Genomic DNA, 17747 nt, shown 5'->3' with positions numbered 1-17747 from the left:
AAGATGTGCTTCTCGGAGCAGTGATGGATTCCCCGTCAGAATGAGGAATTTTGTTTTCCATCTCTCTTGGATTGATCATTCATTTGAAAGTGTGAAGTTGGTAGAGTTTCACTGACACTTTTCTGTCTCTACTCGTTCACTGATAGGTTTCTAAAATTTGCTTCTAATCAAAGTTTGATACTATTTACTGATGTGGTATCTGAGTCATTGTCTGATGGTTATATCTCTGTTAAACTCAAATAGTTTGAAAGAGAAAAGGGGAATTTGGGACTCTGTTTTAACTTAGCTGCGTACAGCCTAATACTATCTAAAAATATCCAAGTACCCCTTCTAAAACACTCAATAACACTTTATACAAACATTCAAGATTCTACAACATGCTGCCTACCCCTCCATAACCTTTCATTCCCTTCTCAATAATGCTTTTATAAAATTCATTCATGAGATATGGAGGCGTCACTGGTTGGGTCAGCATTTATTGTCCATCCATGAGGGCATTTTAAGAGTCACCACATTTCCGTGGGTCTGGAGTCAAATGTAGGCCAGACCTGGTAAGGATGACAGATTTTCTTCCCTAAAAGGATATTAGTGAACAAGGTGGGTTTTTACAACAGTCAACAATGGTTTCATGGTCAACGTTAGACTTTTAATTCTAGATTTTGTTTACTGAATTCAGATTTTACCAACTTCCATGGTGGGATTTGAACCCAGGTCCACCAAAGTAATACCCTAGGTTTCTGGGTTGCAAGTCCAGTGACAAATCACTACCCCAATACCTCCCCTTTTGAGGAAGAGTTCCAAAGACTCACGATCCTCTGTGAAAAATTCCTCCTCACCTGTCTCAAATGTGTGACCCTGACTTTAAACCATGACCCCTAATTCTAAATTCTCCCACAAGAGGGAATATCCTCTCTACATCTACCTTGTCAATACCCCCCCAGAAACGTATATTTTGCAATCTCAGTACCGGCGTTGTTGTCGCTAGTTGTTTGATGTGAGTGAAAGCTGCTGCTTGTTCTGTGTCGCAATGCTACTGAACGTCCTTTGCTGTGAGATTGTGTGGAGGGTAGAAGATTGAAAGTTGGACAGGAGAGCATTGGAATGGTCCAGGCTAGTCTAGAAGCAACAATAGCATGGATGAGGATTTCAACAGCAGATGAATTAATACAGGGGTGGTTGGGGGGTTGGAAATGGGTGACGTTACAGAGGGGAGAGTAGGTGATCTTTGTGATGGGGAGGGTATGGGTTCAGAATCTCAGCTGGAGGTTGAAGATGAAGAAACTGAATAACTGTTGTTGCTGAGGGCAATTGAGAGGAATTTAGTGAAAGTAGAAAACTGGAACAATCCCATGACCTATTAACCATAAGATATAGGAGGAACAGGTAGTTCGGCCCCATCAACCTGCTCTGCCGTTCAATAGGATTATGACTGATTTGACATTTCTCACATTCATTTTCCTGCCCTTTACTTGTAATGCTTGATCCCCTTACTGATCAAAAATCTATCTCAGCCTTAAATATACACAAGAGCTCTGCCCCACTGCTCTCTGTGGAAAGGAGTTCCAAAGACACAACTCTCTGAGAAGAAATTCCTCCTCATCTCAGTCTTAAATTGGCACCCCTTTATTCTGAGACTCTTCTGGTCCTAGACTTTCTCATGAGGGGAAAAATCCTCTCAGCATTTACCCTGTCAAGCCCCTTAAGAATCCTCATGTTTCAATGAGATCACCTCTCTAAATTCCAATGAGTAAGCTCTCAACCTGTTTAACCTTTCCTCGTAAGACAATCCCTCCATAACATGGATCATCCTAGTGAACCTTCATCATCTAAACTGATTCCAATGAAATAATATCTTTCCTTAAATAAGGGAACCAAAACTGCTCACAGTATTCCAGATGTGGTCTCACCAGTACCCAGTACAGTTGTAGCAAGACTTCCTGTTCTAATCCCCTTGAAATAAGGGTCAACATGCTGTACCTGTGTGCTAGCTTTCTGTGCTGTGCACAAGTACCCCAAGTCCCTTTGTGAAATATGAACATCCCATGATCAACCACACCACAAGATTATGTTTTTTTAAAAAACAAATGTTATTGCATATAAAAAGAATTAAAACAAAGCAAGCACCATTCATTTAACATTACATTATTACTTCATCACTCATGCTACAAACTCAGTTCTACTTCTTACTCCCCCTCCATCACCCCCCCACAACCCCTCTGAAAGTTCCCTGATACATCATAAGATACATCAAAGGACCAGCCCACCGTGATCCTGCTATTCTCCATTAGCTTTGTAGCTGAACGACACTTTCAACTTTCCTTTAAAACCTCAAATTTGAATGCTTCAGACCTTTGTTTATTTTGTTGGCAGATACCCAACCGCCTGTGACAGCTGCCAAACTAACTCTGCTGACTGCTTTCTGATAAAAAGCACTATGAGGACCACTGTAGATTTCTTCCACTAGCTTCAATCTAGGCAAATCTTCCAGCTGATTTTCCCTCACACCATCCAAACTGAGCTTGACCTGCAGCCACATTCCTTGCAGTGAAAGATAAAGTTAGTATTTTCTCTGGTTAATGTGCATGTCTGATGAACAATCATCCCGTGTTGTTTCTCTCAATTGAGCAAGATGCAGTCTACATCAAGGCAAAACTGCCGTTATCTTCTGTGAGCAAACAGCCAGCTAAACTGAACAAAATAACCTTCTACCCAACCCTATGCCTACTTAACATTACTGCATGTGATCGTCTTCTCTCTGGACTCACTGGGCCGATGAAGAAACCCCCATGTTCACTCAGCTTTTTTTCATCTGGAAACCACACCCGTAATTTCAATCTTTTATTGAATTAAGTGTCAAACTTTTGGCTCCATTACAAACTTAAAGATGATCCTCTGTTGCTTACCGCTTTCACACCTCTACCCCTGACCTTGTAAGATAAACACGGGTTAGTCTTTTACTGTAATAAACTCCAAGCTTGTTTTCAATTACATTTACATCAGAATTATTACCAGTTTCTCAAACAGGTGACCTGATTTATATACAGTGAACATTTTAATTCCTAAAGATAAAAGTTATAGAGAAATTATAAACTAGATTTTCACAAGAGCAAGTTTCCACAAACAGCAGTGTGATAATGACTGAGTAATCTGCTTTTGAGATGTTGATTGTGTAACACATACTGACCAAAACGTCAGGAATAACTTCCTCTTCTACAACGTAGTGCTATGGGATCTTTTAAGACCGACTCCAGTTTATTCAATGAACATGGATTGAAGTTGTTTACAAGACCACGTTAAAAATTCCTGAGGTTCTGTGCTGCCTGTATAAAAACCCCCTCCCCCATCACCATTTATTGAAACAAAAATGTGTTGTAGAATGAGTGAAGAAATTATCCTGTCTACACACCACACCAATCATGAAATCAATCACATCACAATCCTTAAATACAACTGCTTCAATTAGTTGCCACAATTTTAAAAATATTTGTTTCCGTAATATTCCTTGTTGGTTTTATCAGGGTAATCTGACAATTCAAAGGAATTTCAAATGGAAGTTTTGTCAAAAGTAAATTAAACTTTTGAAATATTAAACGCTGATTTATACAAAAGAATTGGGAGCAGGAGTCAGTCCCTCAAGCCTGCTCCACCATTCAAGAGGAGGAGAGCAGGAGAGAATTGAGAGAGAGGTAGCAAAAAGGAAGATATGAAAAGTTGGTGGAGATAAGCTAGGAGAGGGAGATAGAGGGATAGGGCAGTGAACGACACAGGAAAGAGGAGAACAAATAGCCATGTTGTGGGGAGATTTCAAGGTGGCCAATTGTGTCTTAACTTAGACCATTCAAAACTCACAAGGCAAATCTCTGTGCAAAGACGTAACAAAGTTTATTTAACATACAGACAAAACAAACATACAGCTGACCGGAGACTTCCAAAAGGGTTAAACAGCTTTGGGAATAGAGCTCTACAATCTCTCCGAAAGATCTGATGTACACAGTCAAATACAGATCAATTATAGTTTTTCCTAATTAATAACTCCACCTTTCATTAGCTCAAATCAATTTCATTTAACAGTCATGCATCAATACAAATCACTGTCGAGTACCTCAGCCAACCATATGCTACTTAATAGCATGATGATATTTTATTTGTCCTTCCAAGTCTGGACATGGCCTCCCTACTTGGCACTAACTACATCCCTGTTGCCTGGTAATGGCAGATGCTACCATAAGGTCAAAGTGAACGTTCCCACTGGCTCACTGCCAAGTTGTATAGTCATGTTACTCCTGCAACCAGGGGCATTTCTATCCTTGTGTCTGGGCAGCGAATGCATCTATTCATTAATGTTGCAAAATACATATCCTCAGGAATCCACCCGATAAGACGATTGCTGACTAACCAGTTCCCCGACTTTTGGCTTTAAACTATTGCCATTTACCACCAAGCCTTTCGGTATCTTTGCTTGACTAAGTGAACAATTACATTTAAAATAGCAGCATATATGTTTTAAAATCATAATTACTTGTTTTGATTCTCTTAATGCATTCACATACGTGTAAAACTGTTTGTGTTAGCTTGTCTTAAAATCATTTAACTCCTACTGATCCCATGTTGTCTGAAAGACTACATTCTGCCTATGAATCTTATCAGCAAGTTAGGAATCCCCTTCATTAGCCAGGAAAGAGAAGAATATTAACGAGGACCGGAAGGAGCGATAAAAGCTGGAAAGGGAAGTGGGGAGAGAGAGAGTAATTTACATCCTTCCTGTGTTTCTACTCTTGTTAGCCTCTCTCCTGTGCTGCTCCTTTCTGTCCCATCAGAATATATCTGCAGTTGTGGCAATAGATCTGATCTTTCAAGTGAGCTGATAATTGTTGAGTATGTTGAATATTTGCACTCTGACCGACTCTCCAATTCTCAGCTCTGGCAACCAATAAGCACCTTTATCAAAGTGAAATTTGTCTTTCTGACATTTCACTTTGATTTTATTACTCACTCCTGTCACTACCAGCCTCAGTAGTTTTTTTAGCTGTTGGAAGGGTAGTCTCGATGCTGCATGACATTGGTCACTGGACTGAACAACTTTCCATGTCTTCAGTAGGTGTGTTTCTTCACTCTGTGATTACCTTGTACACATCTGTACTGGATTGAGCCAATGTTTTGATGATCACTTTAGAATTTTCACCGTTGCCTCAGCCTTTCCATTTGACTGGGGATAGCGCGAAGATGATGATTGGTGCTGAATTTCCAAATCATTCATCAAGTGTCGGGATTTTTCACTCGTGAATTGAAGGCCATTGTCAGGAATGCCAGGACAACTGAAGTGTGTTTTAGGGTGTTGTATGGTCTCATGAGTCGTCACTGACATCAGCTGGTCTAACTCCCAGTTGTCTGAATAGTCGTCAACTGTGACGAGATGATCAGTTCCAGTGAGAGTGAAGAGGTCTACTCCAAGCTTCACCCATGGTCTGTCTGGGATGTCAAGAGTCATGAGAAGGTCTTTAGATCACTTAGCTTGGTGTTATTACAAGCACTGCACCGGCTGATGTGGTCCTTAATCTCATTGTTCATGTTTAACCAGTGGAGCACTTCTCTTTCCTTCCTCAGGCTAAACATGATTCCTTGATGGTTTGTGTGGATGTGCTTCAGGGATAATGATCCCAGTCCCTTTGTACAAGTTGCCATCTTGGGCGATCACTTCATCCCTGATTGCCCAATACTCTCTTACAGCAACAGGTGTGTCTTTGATGGTTTCAGGCCATCCTTTCATCACAACTTCCTGTAACATTTGAAGAGTTGTATCTAATTGTGTAGTTTGCTCGATTTGAGCAAGAAGCTTGTCTGACAGATTCAATGGGTGGGATTTTCCGGCTGCACCTGCCCCAAAGCCAGATATTCTCACCTAAGGTCAATGGACATTTGCATGGTGTACCCCCACCCGCTATGATTCCTGTAGTGGGTGGGACGGGAAAATTCTGCCCAATGTCTCTGCTGGGTTAATGATTCCAGAGCATGTTGTGCTGTTGATTCTTTTTGAATCTGGAAGATTTCACACTCTGTACCAGCATCACTTCCTTCAAAGAGAGTGCACAGCAAGTCAGTGATGTATATCTGCTTCCCTTGCTTGTATTCACTTTCAAATGATATCTCTGTAAATGAAGTCACATCTTTTGTAAACCTTTTAGAACAGACAGAAGCAGATTGAGAAAGATGATTTGAAGTGGCTTCTGGTCAGACTAGTAATCCAGACCCAGAACAAGATCTGGGGACCCAGGTTCAAATCCCGCCACGGCAGATGGTGAAATTTGAATTCAATAAAAATCTGGAATTAAAAGTCTAATGATGGTCATGAAACTATTATCGATTGTCGGAAGAGCTCATCTTGTTCACTAATATCCTTTAAGGAAGGAAATTTGCCATCCTTACCTGGTTTGACCTACATGTGACTCCAGATCCAGGGTACAGATGCTTTAGGAAAGATAGAACAGGAGATAAGAGAGGAGGGGGAGTTGCACTTTTGATTAAGGAAACATCACGGCAGTACTGAAAGGGGATACATCTGAGGGTTTGCCCACGGAGTCTATATGGGTTGAACTGAGAAATAAGAAGGGGGAAATCACTTTGATAGGATTGTACTATAGGCCCCCAAATAGTCGGCAGGAAATTGAGGAGCAAATATGTAAGAAGATTACAGATAGCTCCAAGGAAAATAGGGTGGTAATGGTAGGGGATTTTAACTTCCCCAACATTGACTGGAACAGCCATAGTATTAGAGGGTTGGATGGAGAGAAATTTGTTGAGTGTATTCAGGAGGAATTTATCATTCAGTATGTGGATGGCCCGAATAGAGAAGGGGCAAAACTTGACCTCCTCTTGGGAATAAGAAAGGGCAGGTTACAGAAGTGTTAGCGAGGGAATCACTTTGGGACCAGTGACCATAATTCCATTTGTTTTAAGATAGCTATGGAGAATGAATCCTGACCCAAAAGTTAAAATTCTAAATTGAGGCAAGGCCAATTTTGATGGTCTCAGGCAGGAACTTTCAACAGTTAATTGGGGGAGTCTGTGGGAAGGCAAAGGGACGTCTGGTAAGTGGGAGGCTTTCAAAAGTGTGTTAACCAGGGTTCAGGGGAAACACATTCCTCTCAGAGTGAAGGGCAAGGCTGGTAGAAATAGGGAACCTTGGATGACTCACGATATTGAGGCCCTGGTCAAGAAGACGAAGGAGGCACATGACATGCACAGGCAGCTGGGATCAAGTGGATCCCTTGAAGATTATATAGAGGGTGTGGGAGTAAAGTTGAGAGAGAAATCAGGAAGACAGAAAGGGGACACAAGATTGTTTTGGCAGATAAGACAAAGGAGAATCCAAAGAGCTTCTACAAATACAAAAAGGGCAAAAAAGTAACTAGGCAGAGGGTAGGACCTCTTAAGAATCAACAAGGTAATCTATGTGCAGATCCACATGAGATGGGTGAGACCCTAAATGAATATTTCTCATCAGTATTCACTGTTGAGAATAGCATGAATGTTAGGGAACTTGGCGAAATACATAGTGATGTCTTGAGGACTGTACATATAACAGAGAAGGAGGTGCCGGAAGTCTTAAAGCGCATCAAGGCAGATAAATCCCCGGGACCAGATGAAGTGTATCCCAGGACACTGTGGGAGGCTAGGGAGGAAATTGCGGGTCCCCTAGCAGAGATATTTAAATCATCGATAGTCACAGGTGAAGTGCCTGAAGATTGGAGGGTGGTAAATGTTGTGCCTTTGTTTAAAAAGGCTGCAGGGAAAAGCCTGGGAACTACAGGCCAGTGAGCCTCACATCTGTAGTGGGTAAGTCGTTAGAAGGTATTTTGAAAGACAGGATCTACAGGCAGTTAGAGACACAAGGACTGATTAGGGACAGTCAGCATAGCTTTGAGAGTGGAAAATCATGACTCACAAATTTGATTAAGGTTTTTGAAGGGGTAACCAAGAAGGTAGATGAGGGCAGTGCAGTTGATGTTGTCTACATGGACTTTAGCAAGGCCTTTGACAAGGTACCATATGTTAGGTTGTTGCATAAGGTTAAATCTCACGGGATCCAGGGTGAGGTAGCCAAATGGATACAACATTGGCTTGATGACAGAAGAAAGACGGTGGTTGTAGAGGGTTGTTTTTCAAACTGGAGGTCTGTGACCAACGGTGTGCCTCAGGGATCGGTGCTCGGTCCACTGTTATTTGTCATTTATATTAATGATTTGGATGAGAATTTACTAGGCATGGTTAGTAAGTTTGCAGATGACACCAAGATTGGTGGCATTGTGGATGGTGAAGAAGGTTATCTCGGATTGCAACAGGTTCTTGATCAATTGGGCCAGTGGGCTGACAAATGGCAGATTGAGTTTAATTCAGATAAATGCAAGATGATGCATTTGGGTAGATCGAATCAGGGCAGGACCAACTCAGTTAATGACAGGGCGTTGGGGAGAGTGATAGAACAAAAGGTCTAGGGGTCCAGGTTCATAGTTCCTTGAAAGTGGAGTCACAGCTGGACAGAGTGGTGAAGAAGGCATTCGGCATGCTTGGTTTCATTGGTCAGAACATTGAATACAGGAGTTGGGACGTCTTGTTGAAGTTGTACAAGACATTGGTAAGGCCACACTTGGAATACTGTGTACAGTTCTGGTCACCCTATAATAGAAAGAATATTAAATTAGAAAGAGTGCATAAAGATTTACTTGGATGCTACCAGGACTTGATGGTTTGAGTTATAAGGAGTGGCTGGATAGACTGGGACTTCTTTTTCTGGAGTGTAGGAGGCTTAGGGGTGAACTTATAGAGGTCTATAAAATAATGAGGGGCATGGATCAGCTAGATAGTCAATGTCTTTTCCCAAAGGTAGGAGAGTCTAAAACTAGAGGGCATAGGTTTAAGGTGAGAGGGGAGAGATACAAAAGGGTGCAGAGGGGCAATTTTTTCACACAGACAGTGGTGAGTGTCTGGAACAAGCTGCCAGAGGTAGTAGTAGAGGCTGGTACAATTTTGTTTTTTAAAAAACGTTTAGACAGTTACAGGGTAAGATAAATATAGAGAGATGTGGACCAAACACGGGCAATGGGGACTAGCTTAGGGGTTAAAAGAAAAAGGGGCGGCATGGACAAGTTGGGCCTGTTTCCATGCTGTAAACCTCTATGACTCTAACAACAGCAATGTGTTCAACTCTCAGTTGCCAACTGAATTGGAGGGAAGTTAGGGACGGGCAATAAATGCTGCCCAGCCAGCGATGCTCCCGTCCTGTAAAATTAATTTTTAAAAAAATCGACAGAGTTGATGCACCAGAAGATACAATGAGTGTGCAAAGATTTTGTCACACATCTCACAGCTGAATGGCTTCTTATCAGTGACGTTCTTCCACTTCAGGCCACTGAATGAATGGATGAAAGTTTTGTCACAAACATCGCACTTGAAGAATTTCTCTCCTGTCTGAATCCACTAATGCCCCCAGAGTGTTAAAAGATGTCACAAAAGCTTCATCGCAACCTCACACTTGAAGGCTTATTCCACTGTGTGGATCCTGTGATGCAGCAGGAGTTTTGTTGACTGAGAGAATGATTTGTCACATATCTCACACTTGAATGGTTTCTCCCCTGTGTGAATGCGTCGGTGTGTGCGGAGATTGGCTGATGCTGAAAATGCTTTGTTGCAAACTTCACATGTGAATGGTTTCTCCCCTGTGTGAATCCTCTGGTGCTGCAGGAGGCTCGATGATTGTGAGAATGATTTTTCACACACCTTACACTTGAATGGTTTCTCTCCTGTGTGGATGCGCTGATGTTCGCGGAGGATCCATGATCTAGCAAATGATTTGTCACACACGACACATGTGAATGGCTTCTCCCCTGTGTGAATACGTTGGTGTGAGCGAAGATCTGATGATGAACAGAATGATTTGTTACACACCTCACATTGGAATGGTTTCTCCCCCTTGTGAATCCGCTGGTGCTGCAGGAGGCTGGATGATTGTGAGAATGATTTGTCACACACACCACAATGGAATGGTTTTTCTCCAGTGTGGACACGTCGGTGTTCACGGAGGTTCTCTGATCTAGCAAATGATTTGTCACACACGACACATGTGAATGGTTTCTCCCCTGTGTGAATACGTTGGTGTGAGCGAAGTTCTGATGGTTGCAAGAATGATTTCTCACACACCTCACACTTAAATGGTTTCTCTCCCGTGTGAATGCACTGATGTCTCAGGAGGCGTGATGACATCGAGAATGATTTATCACAGAACTCACACCTGAATGGTTTCTCCCCTGTGTGAATCCTCTGATGGTGCAGGAGATGCGTGGGCTGTGTGAAAGATCTGTCACACACCTCACATCTGAACGGTTTCTCTCCTGTGTGGATGCGCTGGTGTGTGCGGAAGTACTGTGATGTGGCAAACGATTTGTCACACACAGTACATGTGAATGGTTTCTCCCCTGTGTGAATGCGCTTGTGTCTGTGGAGACTGGATGACTGCGAGAATGATTTGTCACACACCTCACACCTGAATGGTTTCTCCCCTGTGTGAATACGTTGGTGTGAGCGAAGTTCTGATGGCTCCAAGAATGATTTGTTACACACCTCACACGTGAAAGGTTTCTCTCCTGTGTGAATCCTCTGATGTCTCAGGAGATGTGATGACTGTGAGAATGATTTTTCACACACCTCACATCTGAATGCTTTCTCTCCTGTGTGAATCCTCTGATGCCGCTGGAAGCTCGAGGATTGTGAGAATGATTTGTCACACACATCACACTTGAATAATTTCTCTTCCATGTTCCTTTTCTGGTTGTCTAGGTGTGAGAAATGATGCACTTTTGTGTTCAGAGATTGTATGAGCCTGTGCAGTCCTCCTCACACACCACACTTGAACAGCCTCTCACCTGTGGGAATGAGTCAGAGGTTCATGAGACCCGATGAATGATTGAAGCTTTTCACCACACTTGAAGCCCACTCACTTTTTCCCAGCCTCACCCATAGCTGAACCTTCAGAAAGGTTGGTTTTTATGGAAGGTTCCACACCACTGACCAGTTTCAGATCTGATGATATGTCAAAGCTCCCCTGGCCCAACCAATTTCCAGATGATTTTACTGTCCAACCTTCCCTGTGTTGGGCAATGCTGTGAAGGGACTGGATGTCTTCCCACAGTTGTGCAGTTGTTTCTTGGGTGATGGTTAGGATCTATCTGCGGTGTCTATCCTCTCTATATTCTCTGGTGTCGTACAGTGCAATCCTTCTGTAAAACAGGAAAATGATTATCTCCACCAGCATCATACCATAGATAGAACATAGAACAGTACAGCACAGTACAGGCCCTTCGGTCCTCAATGTTGTGCCGAGCTTTGGCCAAAACCAAGATCAAGCTATCCCACTCCCTATCATCCTTGTGTGCTCCATGTGCCTATCCAATAACCGCTTGAAAGTTCAAAAGTGTCCGACTCCACTATCACAGCAGGCAGTCCATTCCAAACCCCAACCACTCTCTGAGTAAAGAACCTACCTCGGACATCCCTCCTATATCTCCCACCATGAACCTTATAGTTATGCCCCCGAGTAACAGCTACATCCACCCGAGGAATCCATCCAGTAATATTACTTCACAAGAATGTTCTTTCTCACTCAATATTCGTCCTGAATTTTGGTGTGGATATTATGCAATGTAATTATTATAAATTCTGCTCCTTCACTCACCATCTCCTCACTTGGTTTTCAGTCCCTACAGGGAATAAAGCAGCTGTGAAAGAGGAAGAGGAGAGAATGGGCAGAGTAGGTGGGCTCTCTGATGGACAGGAAACAAAGAGTAGGAATAAATGGGTCATTTTCCAAATAGCAGGCAAATGAGATGGCAAGTGGTTAGCACTGCTGCCTCACAGTGCCAGGGACCCTGGCTCAATTCTGGCCTTGGGTGACTGTGCGAAGTTTGCACATTCTCCGTGTCTGCGTGGGTTTTCTCTGGGTGCTCCAGTTTCTTCCCACTCTGCCAAAATGTATGGGTTAGGTTGATTGGCCATGCTAAATTGCCCCTTAGTGTCAAGGGGATTAGTAGGATAAATACGTGGGGCTACGCGAATAGAGCATGAGTGGCATTTTTGGTGCAGGCTCTATGGGACCCCAGCTATTCATTATATACATTATTGATTTAGATGAGGAATTAAAGATATTAACTCCACATTTGCAGATGACACAAAGCTGGGTGGTAAGGTGAACTGTTAGGAAGATGCAGAGATGCTTCAGTATGATTTGGACAGGCTGAGTGAGTGGGCAAATGATACATGTGAAATTATCTACTTTGGTAGTAAAAACAGGAAGACAGATTACCATTTCAAAGGCTATAAATTCGTAATTTCATGCAACGAGACCTGGGTGTCACTATGCACCAGTCGCTGAAAGTAAGCATGCAGGTACAGCAGGCAGTAAAAAAGGCAAATGGTATGTTGGCTTTCATAGGGAGAGGATTCGAGTACAGGACCAGCGATGTCTTAATGCAATTATACAGGGCCTTAGTGAGGCCAAACCTGAAATACTGGGCGGGATTTTCCAGCTGCGCTCACCCTGAACCAGAAAATCCCACCTGAGGTCAACAGACCTTTCCATAGTCTGCCCCTCACCCGCTACGAGTCCTGTGGCGGGCGGAACAGGAAAATTCACAGCACTGTATGCAATCTTGCCCTCCTTATCTGAGGAAGGATGTTCTTCATCATAGAAATCATAGAAACCCTACAGTACGAAAGAGGCCATTCGGCCCATCGAGTCTGCACTGACCACAATCCCACCCAGGCCCTACTCTCATATCCCTACGTATTTACCCACTAATCCCTCCAACCTACGCATCTCAGGACACTAAGGGCAATTTTTAGCAAGGCCAATCAACCTAACCCGCACATCTTTGGATTGTGGGAGGAAACCGGAGCACCCGGAGGAAACCCACAAAGACACGAGGAGAATGTGCAAACTCCACACAGACAGTGACCCAAGCCGGGAATTGAACCCAGGTCCCTGGAGCTGTGAAGCAGCAGTGCTGACCACTGTGCTACCATGCCGCCCCTCTAGTGGGAATGCAGAGAAGATTTACCGGATTGATTCCTGGGATGGTGGGACTGACGTATGAAGGGAGACTGAGTCAGTTAGGATTGTATTCGCTGGAGTGCAGAAGAATGGGGGTGGATCTCATAGAAACCGATAAAATTTTAACAGGACTAGACAGGGTAGATGCAAGGAGGATGTTCCCAAAGGTGGGGATGTCAAGAACCAAGCACCATAGTCTGAGGATCCTGGGGAGACCATTTAGGACGGTGATGAGGAGAATTTTTTTCACCCAGAGAATGGTCAGCCTATTGGATTCACCAGCACAGAAAGTAGTTGAGGCAAAACACTGATTATTTTCAAGAAACAGTTAGATATAGCACTGGGGTGAAGGGGATCAAAGCGTATAAAGGAAGGTGGGATCAGGATATTGAGTTTGACCAGCCATGATCATATTGAATAGCAGAGTAGGCTTAAAGGGCTGAATGGCCTCCTCCTACTTTCTATGTTTCTATCTCTCACAGCCAATCTGGGACTGAAATGCACTGACAGCCCACCAATAGTTACATGGCAATCACTGCTCAGCCAATCATTGGGGTGGGTCTGAGAATTGTGCTTCAGCTTTGAAACTATTTGAAGATTTAATGCAAAGATTGTACCCACAATTATAAATAAAAGAAAGGAACAGGAGCTTTCACATACTCAGACCATTCCAAAACACTGATCAAATGGCCATTCCTCAAAATCAGAACTCTGACAGTGCAGCACTCCCTCAGTACTGACCCTCTGACAGTGCAGCACTCTCTCAGTACTGACCCTCTGACAGTGCAGCACTCCCTCAGTACTGACCCTCTGACAGTGCAGCACTCCCTCAGTACTGACCCTCTGACAATACAGCACTCCCTCAGTAATGATGTGATGAGTGGTGACCTGCAAGTATTTGTTTTGTGTCTCAATCTCTCCCTGTATTTATTAATAATTTAGACAATGGAATAGAAATCTGCATCTACAAATTTACTGATGACACAAGATAGGTGGCCATCTAAACAATGTACTGGAAACATCAAATGACAAAGAGACACTGATACCTTAAAATCAATGGGTAATACTGTGCCAACTGGAATTCAAGATTGGCACTTTGACCCTACACAGGGTATTTTATAAATGGTGAAAAACTAGAAAGAGTGGAGTTTCAAAGAGTCTTGGAGACTCTGTACAGAGATCATTAAAATGTCATGAATTGTTGGAGAAAATAATCAGAAAGGTGAATGGAAAGGTGGTTTAATTTCTGGAGGAAAATAATCCAAAGAGATAGAAGGAATATTTCAGCCGTGGTTTGACCACACCTGGATTATTGGGAACAGTTCAGGTCCCTCGCAACAGGAAGGATAGGTGAGAAGGCAGTGTAGATTAACTGGAATGAGACCTGGACTGCAATAGTTAAATGATGAAGAGAGATTGAACAAGTGAGAGTTATATTCCCCAGCTCTAGAAAGCTAAGTGGGGTGAATCTAATTGATGTTTTCAGGTTATTAAGGGGAAGAGAGCGGATGAATTGAGAGAAATTATTTTCACTGGTTGGGGGTCTCAGACTAGGGAACATGGTCTAACAATTGAAGGAAGAGTTTTCAGGAGGGAAATCAGGAAACCCATCAACACACGAAGACTGGGAGAAGTTTGGAAGTCCACAAAGAGAATCGACGATAAATGATTAATATTCAATCTGAGATTGATGGAATTTTGTTTATCAAAGTATTGAGGGATGAGGAGAGGGCAGGAATAGATCACAGATATAGCATGATCTCACTGAGTGGTGGAACATGCTTGAGAAATGAAACATCTAAACTCATATTTCTATGGATTATCCCCACTGGCGACACAACATGCACTCAGTATCAAACCTCCAAAGAGGCAACTCTCCCTCAGTAATGCACTTCCAAGGAGTTATTCTCTCAGAGGAACTGTATAATCAGTCCACAGGATAATAACCAGCTCCCAACAAACACACAATTCAACAATAGGAAATCAGTAAGAATCCTTAGACCTCCCAGATAATTACACCTCACCTTCTCATATTCAGTAATGACCCATCAACAAAACTCAGCCTGTAAATCAGAAGGGAAATGCTTCCAATAAACACACTCAATATCCAACACACAGCTCCAATCAAACAGCTCAGCACAAAGCACCGAATAAACAGGTCTCTCAGCTGGATCTTCTCACACCTGATTCCCCACAGGATAGTCAGACTGCCTGGACATTAGTGTGGAGATTATGCAATGTAATTATTATAAATTCTGCTCCTTCACTCACCATCTCCTCACTTGGTTTTCAGTCCCTACAGGAAGTGAAGCAGCTGTGAAAGAGGAAGAGGAGGGAATGGGCAGAGTGGGTGGGCTCTCTGATTGACGTCTCTCACAGCCAATCCAAATATTTCTGGAGTAACATGAGTTTCCAGAAGCTTGGGAAACTGACCGGTGAAACGGAGGCGATTTTGAGCAGCAGATCAGGTGGGAATTTAAACTTGTAATTGTCCCATCGGAGGATGCCGGTTATAGATCCAGTGGCACTGATAAGATGGAAGGGATTGCTAAAAACATCCTGCACAGAAACACGACACAAATACATTTTTTAAAGGCACAGGAACACACCTTGCAGTGGTGAGATCAGCACATACGCAGGATGGAAAGAGACACAGGAGAGAGGTGCACAGGAGTGAGACTGAGGGGCACAGATGGGAGGGTTACAGAAGATAGACAAATATTGACAGTGCTCAAGGTGTGACTCCTGTCCAAGTGAGATGCAGCTCCCCATAGCTTTAATTTATGAGACAGCAATCCCCAATCTCATTCACCTCTCTTGGGATGTCCCAACTCATTCACCTCTCTTGGGATATCCCAGTTCATTTCCCTCTCTGAGGATGTCCCGGTTTTTGCCCTCTCCCGGTTCCTCACCTTCTCCGTTCCACTCTAGACCTTGTTCAGACTGCCTGGATCCACTAGTTTCCTACCGCTGCAGCGGGTCCACAGCAGACGCCATCCCCCTCGCCCAGCACTTGACCCTGGAACACCTAGGCAACAAAGACACTTTTGTCAGACTCCTCTTTATTGACTACTTCTCAGCCTTCAATACCATTATTCCTACAAAACACATCTCCAAACTTGGTGGCCTGGGCCTCGGCTCCTCCATCTGCGACTGGATCCTGAACTTCCTAACTCACAGACCCCAATTGGTAAGGATAGGCAACAACACCTCCTCTGTGATCATCCTCAACACCGGTGCCCCACAAGGCTGTGTTCCCAGCCTCCTGCTATACTCCTTATACACCTATGACTGTGGCCAAATTCCCCTCCAACTCGGTTTTCAAGTTTGCTGACGACACCACCATAGTGGGTCAGATCTCAAACAATGACGAGACAGAGTACAGGAATGAAATAGAGAATCTGGTGAACTGGTGCGACAACAATAATCTCTCCCTCAATGTCAACAAAATGAAGAAGATCGTCATCGACTTCAGGAAGCGTAAAGGAGAACATGCCCCTGTCTACGTCAACGGGGACAAAGTAGAAAGGGTCGAGAGCTTCATGTTTTTCGGTGTCCAGATCACCAACAACCTGTCCTGGTCCCCATATGCTGACACTATAGTTAAGAAAGCCCACCAACGCCTCTACTTTCTCAGAAGACTAAGGAAATTTGGCATGTTAGCTACGGCTCTCACCAACTTTTACAGATGCACCATAGAAAGTATTCTTTCTGGTTGTGTCACAACTTGGTATGGCTCCTACTCTGCCCAAGACCGCAAGAAATTACAAAGGATCGTGAATGTGGCCCAATCCATCACGCAAACCAGCCTCCCATCCATTGACTCTGTCTACACTTCCCGCTGTCTCAGCGAAGCAGCAGCATAATTAAGGACCCCACACACACCGGACATTCTTTCTTCCACCTTCTTCCATCGGGAAAAAGATACAAAAGTCTGAGGTCACGAACCAACCGACTCAAGAACAGCTTCTTCCCTGCTGCTGTCAGACTTTTGAATGGACCTACCTCGCATTAACTTGATCTTTCTCTACACCCTAGCTATGACTGCAACACTGCATTCTGCACTCTCTCGTTTCCTTCTCTATGAACAGTATGCTCTGTTGTAGTGCACAAGAAACAATACTTTCCACTGTGTACTAATACATGTGACAATGGTAAATCAGATCAAAATCAAAATTGTTTGAGAGTGATATGCAGTTCATGAGGATCATTATGACCATTCTCTCTCTTGCTGGGGAATATTGTGATCCAACCAAGTGTAACCAGTACCTTAAATAGTTCTTCAACATTCCATTAGCTTCTCTCTGTGAGCTTCCTCAGATAGATATGGGCATCAATAAAGAACACCTCCTGCTCAGTGTGTATCATTTGGTTCCAGGAATTTGCATTCACAAAATAAAACAGGAAACCAGACGCAAAGACATCACCGGCCACCGGCTCCTGCAGCTCAAACTAGTTACCTCTTTAAATCAAAACAAACTTTCATGTTTCCAGTTTACAGGGGGGAAAGGATTCTGTACATAGCCTTGGGATTTAACCTCTTATAAACTGAATCTAATACAACAGAAATATTATATGTTGTCAGCCATGGCTTAGTTAGCACTCTCGTCTGAGTCAGAATGTTGTGGGTTCAAGTCTCACTCCAGAG

The 17747-nt window shown here is 43.3% G+C and overlaps 5 protein-coding genes across 5 annotated transcripts in view; 4 read left to right on the top strand and 1 right to left on the bottom strand.

The window, feature by feature from the left end:
- LOC144497055 (uncharacterized) overlaps positions 1 to 11752 on the bottom strand; it is a 48247-nt gene extending 36495 nt beyond the window's left edge. The window contains exons 1-2 of the mRNA XM_078217788.1: positions 11726 to 11752; positions 9584 to 11270 (exon numbers count right to left, since the gene is read on the bottom strand). Of these exons, the coding sequence (XP_078073914.1) occupies positions 9584 to 10809 (1226 nt within the window). The 5' untranslated portion in view covers positions 10810 to 11270; positions 11726 to 11752. The remainder of the gene's footprint in view (positions 1 to 9583; positions 11271 to 11725) is intronic.
- The window catches only part of LOC144497048 (uncharacterized), a 388053-nt gene that overhangs the window by 164917 nt on the left and 205389 nt on the right, over positions 1 to 17747 (top strand). The gene's annotated exons all lie outside the window — the stretch shown is intronic.
- Positions 1 to 17747, top strand: part of LOC144497015 (uncharacterized) — a 507438-nt gene that overhangs the window by 423683 nt on the left and 66008 nt on the right. The gene's annotated exons all lie outside the window — the stretch shown is intronic.
- LOC144497025 (uncharacterized) overlaps positions 1 to 17747 on the top strand; it is a 335427-nt gene that overhangs the window by 269808 nt on the left and 47872 nt on the right. The window lies entirely within an intron of this gene.
- Positions 1 to 17747, top strand: part of LOC144497024 (uncharacterized) — a 53262-nt gene that overhangs the window by 11843 nt on the left and 23672 nt on the right. The gene's annotated exons all lie outside the window — the stretch shown is intronic.

The sequence above is a fragment of the Mustelus asterias genome, chromosome 8 (assembly GCF_964213995.1).
Source record: "Mustelus asterias chromosome 8, sMusAst1.hap1.1, whole genome shotgun sequence".
Taxonomy (NCBI): Eukaryota; Metazoa; Chordata; class Chondrichthyes; order Carcharhiniformes; family Triakidae; genus Mustelus; species Mustelus asterias.
Note: the sequence above shows the minus strand (reverse complement) of the source record. Positions and strands in the feature narration are given on the sequence as shown.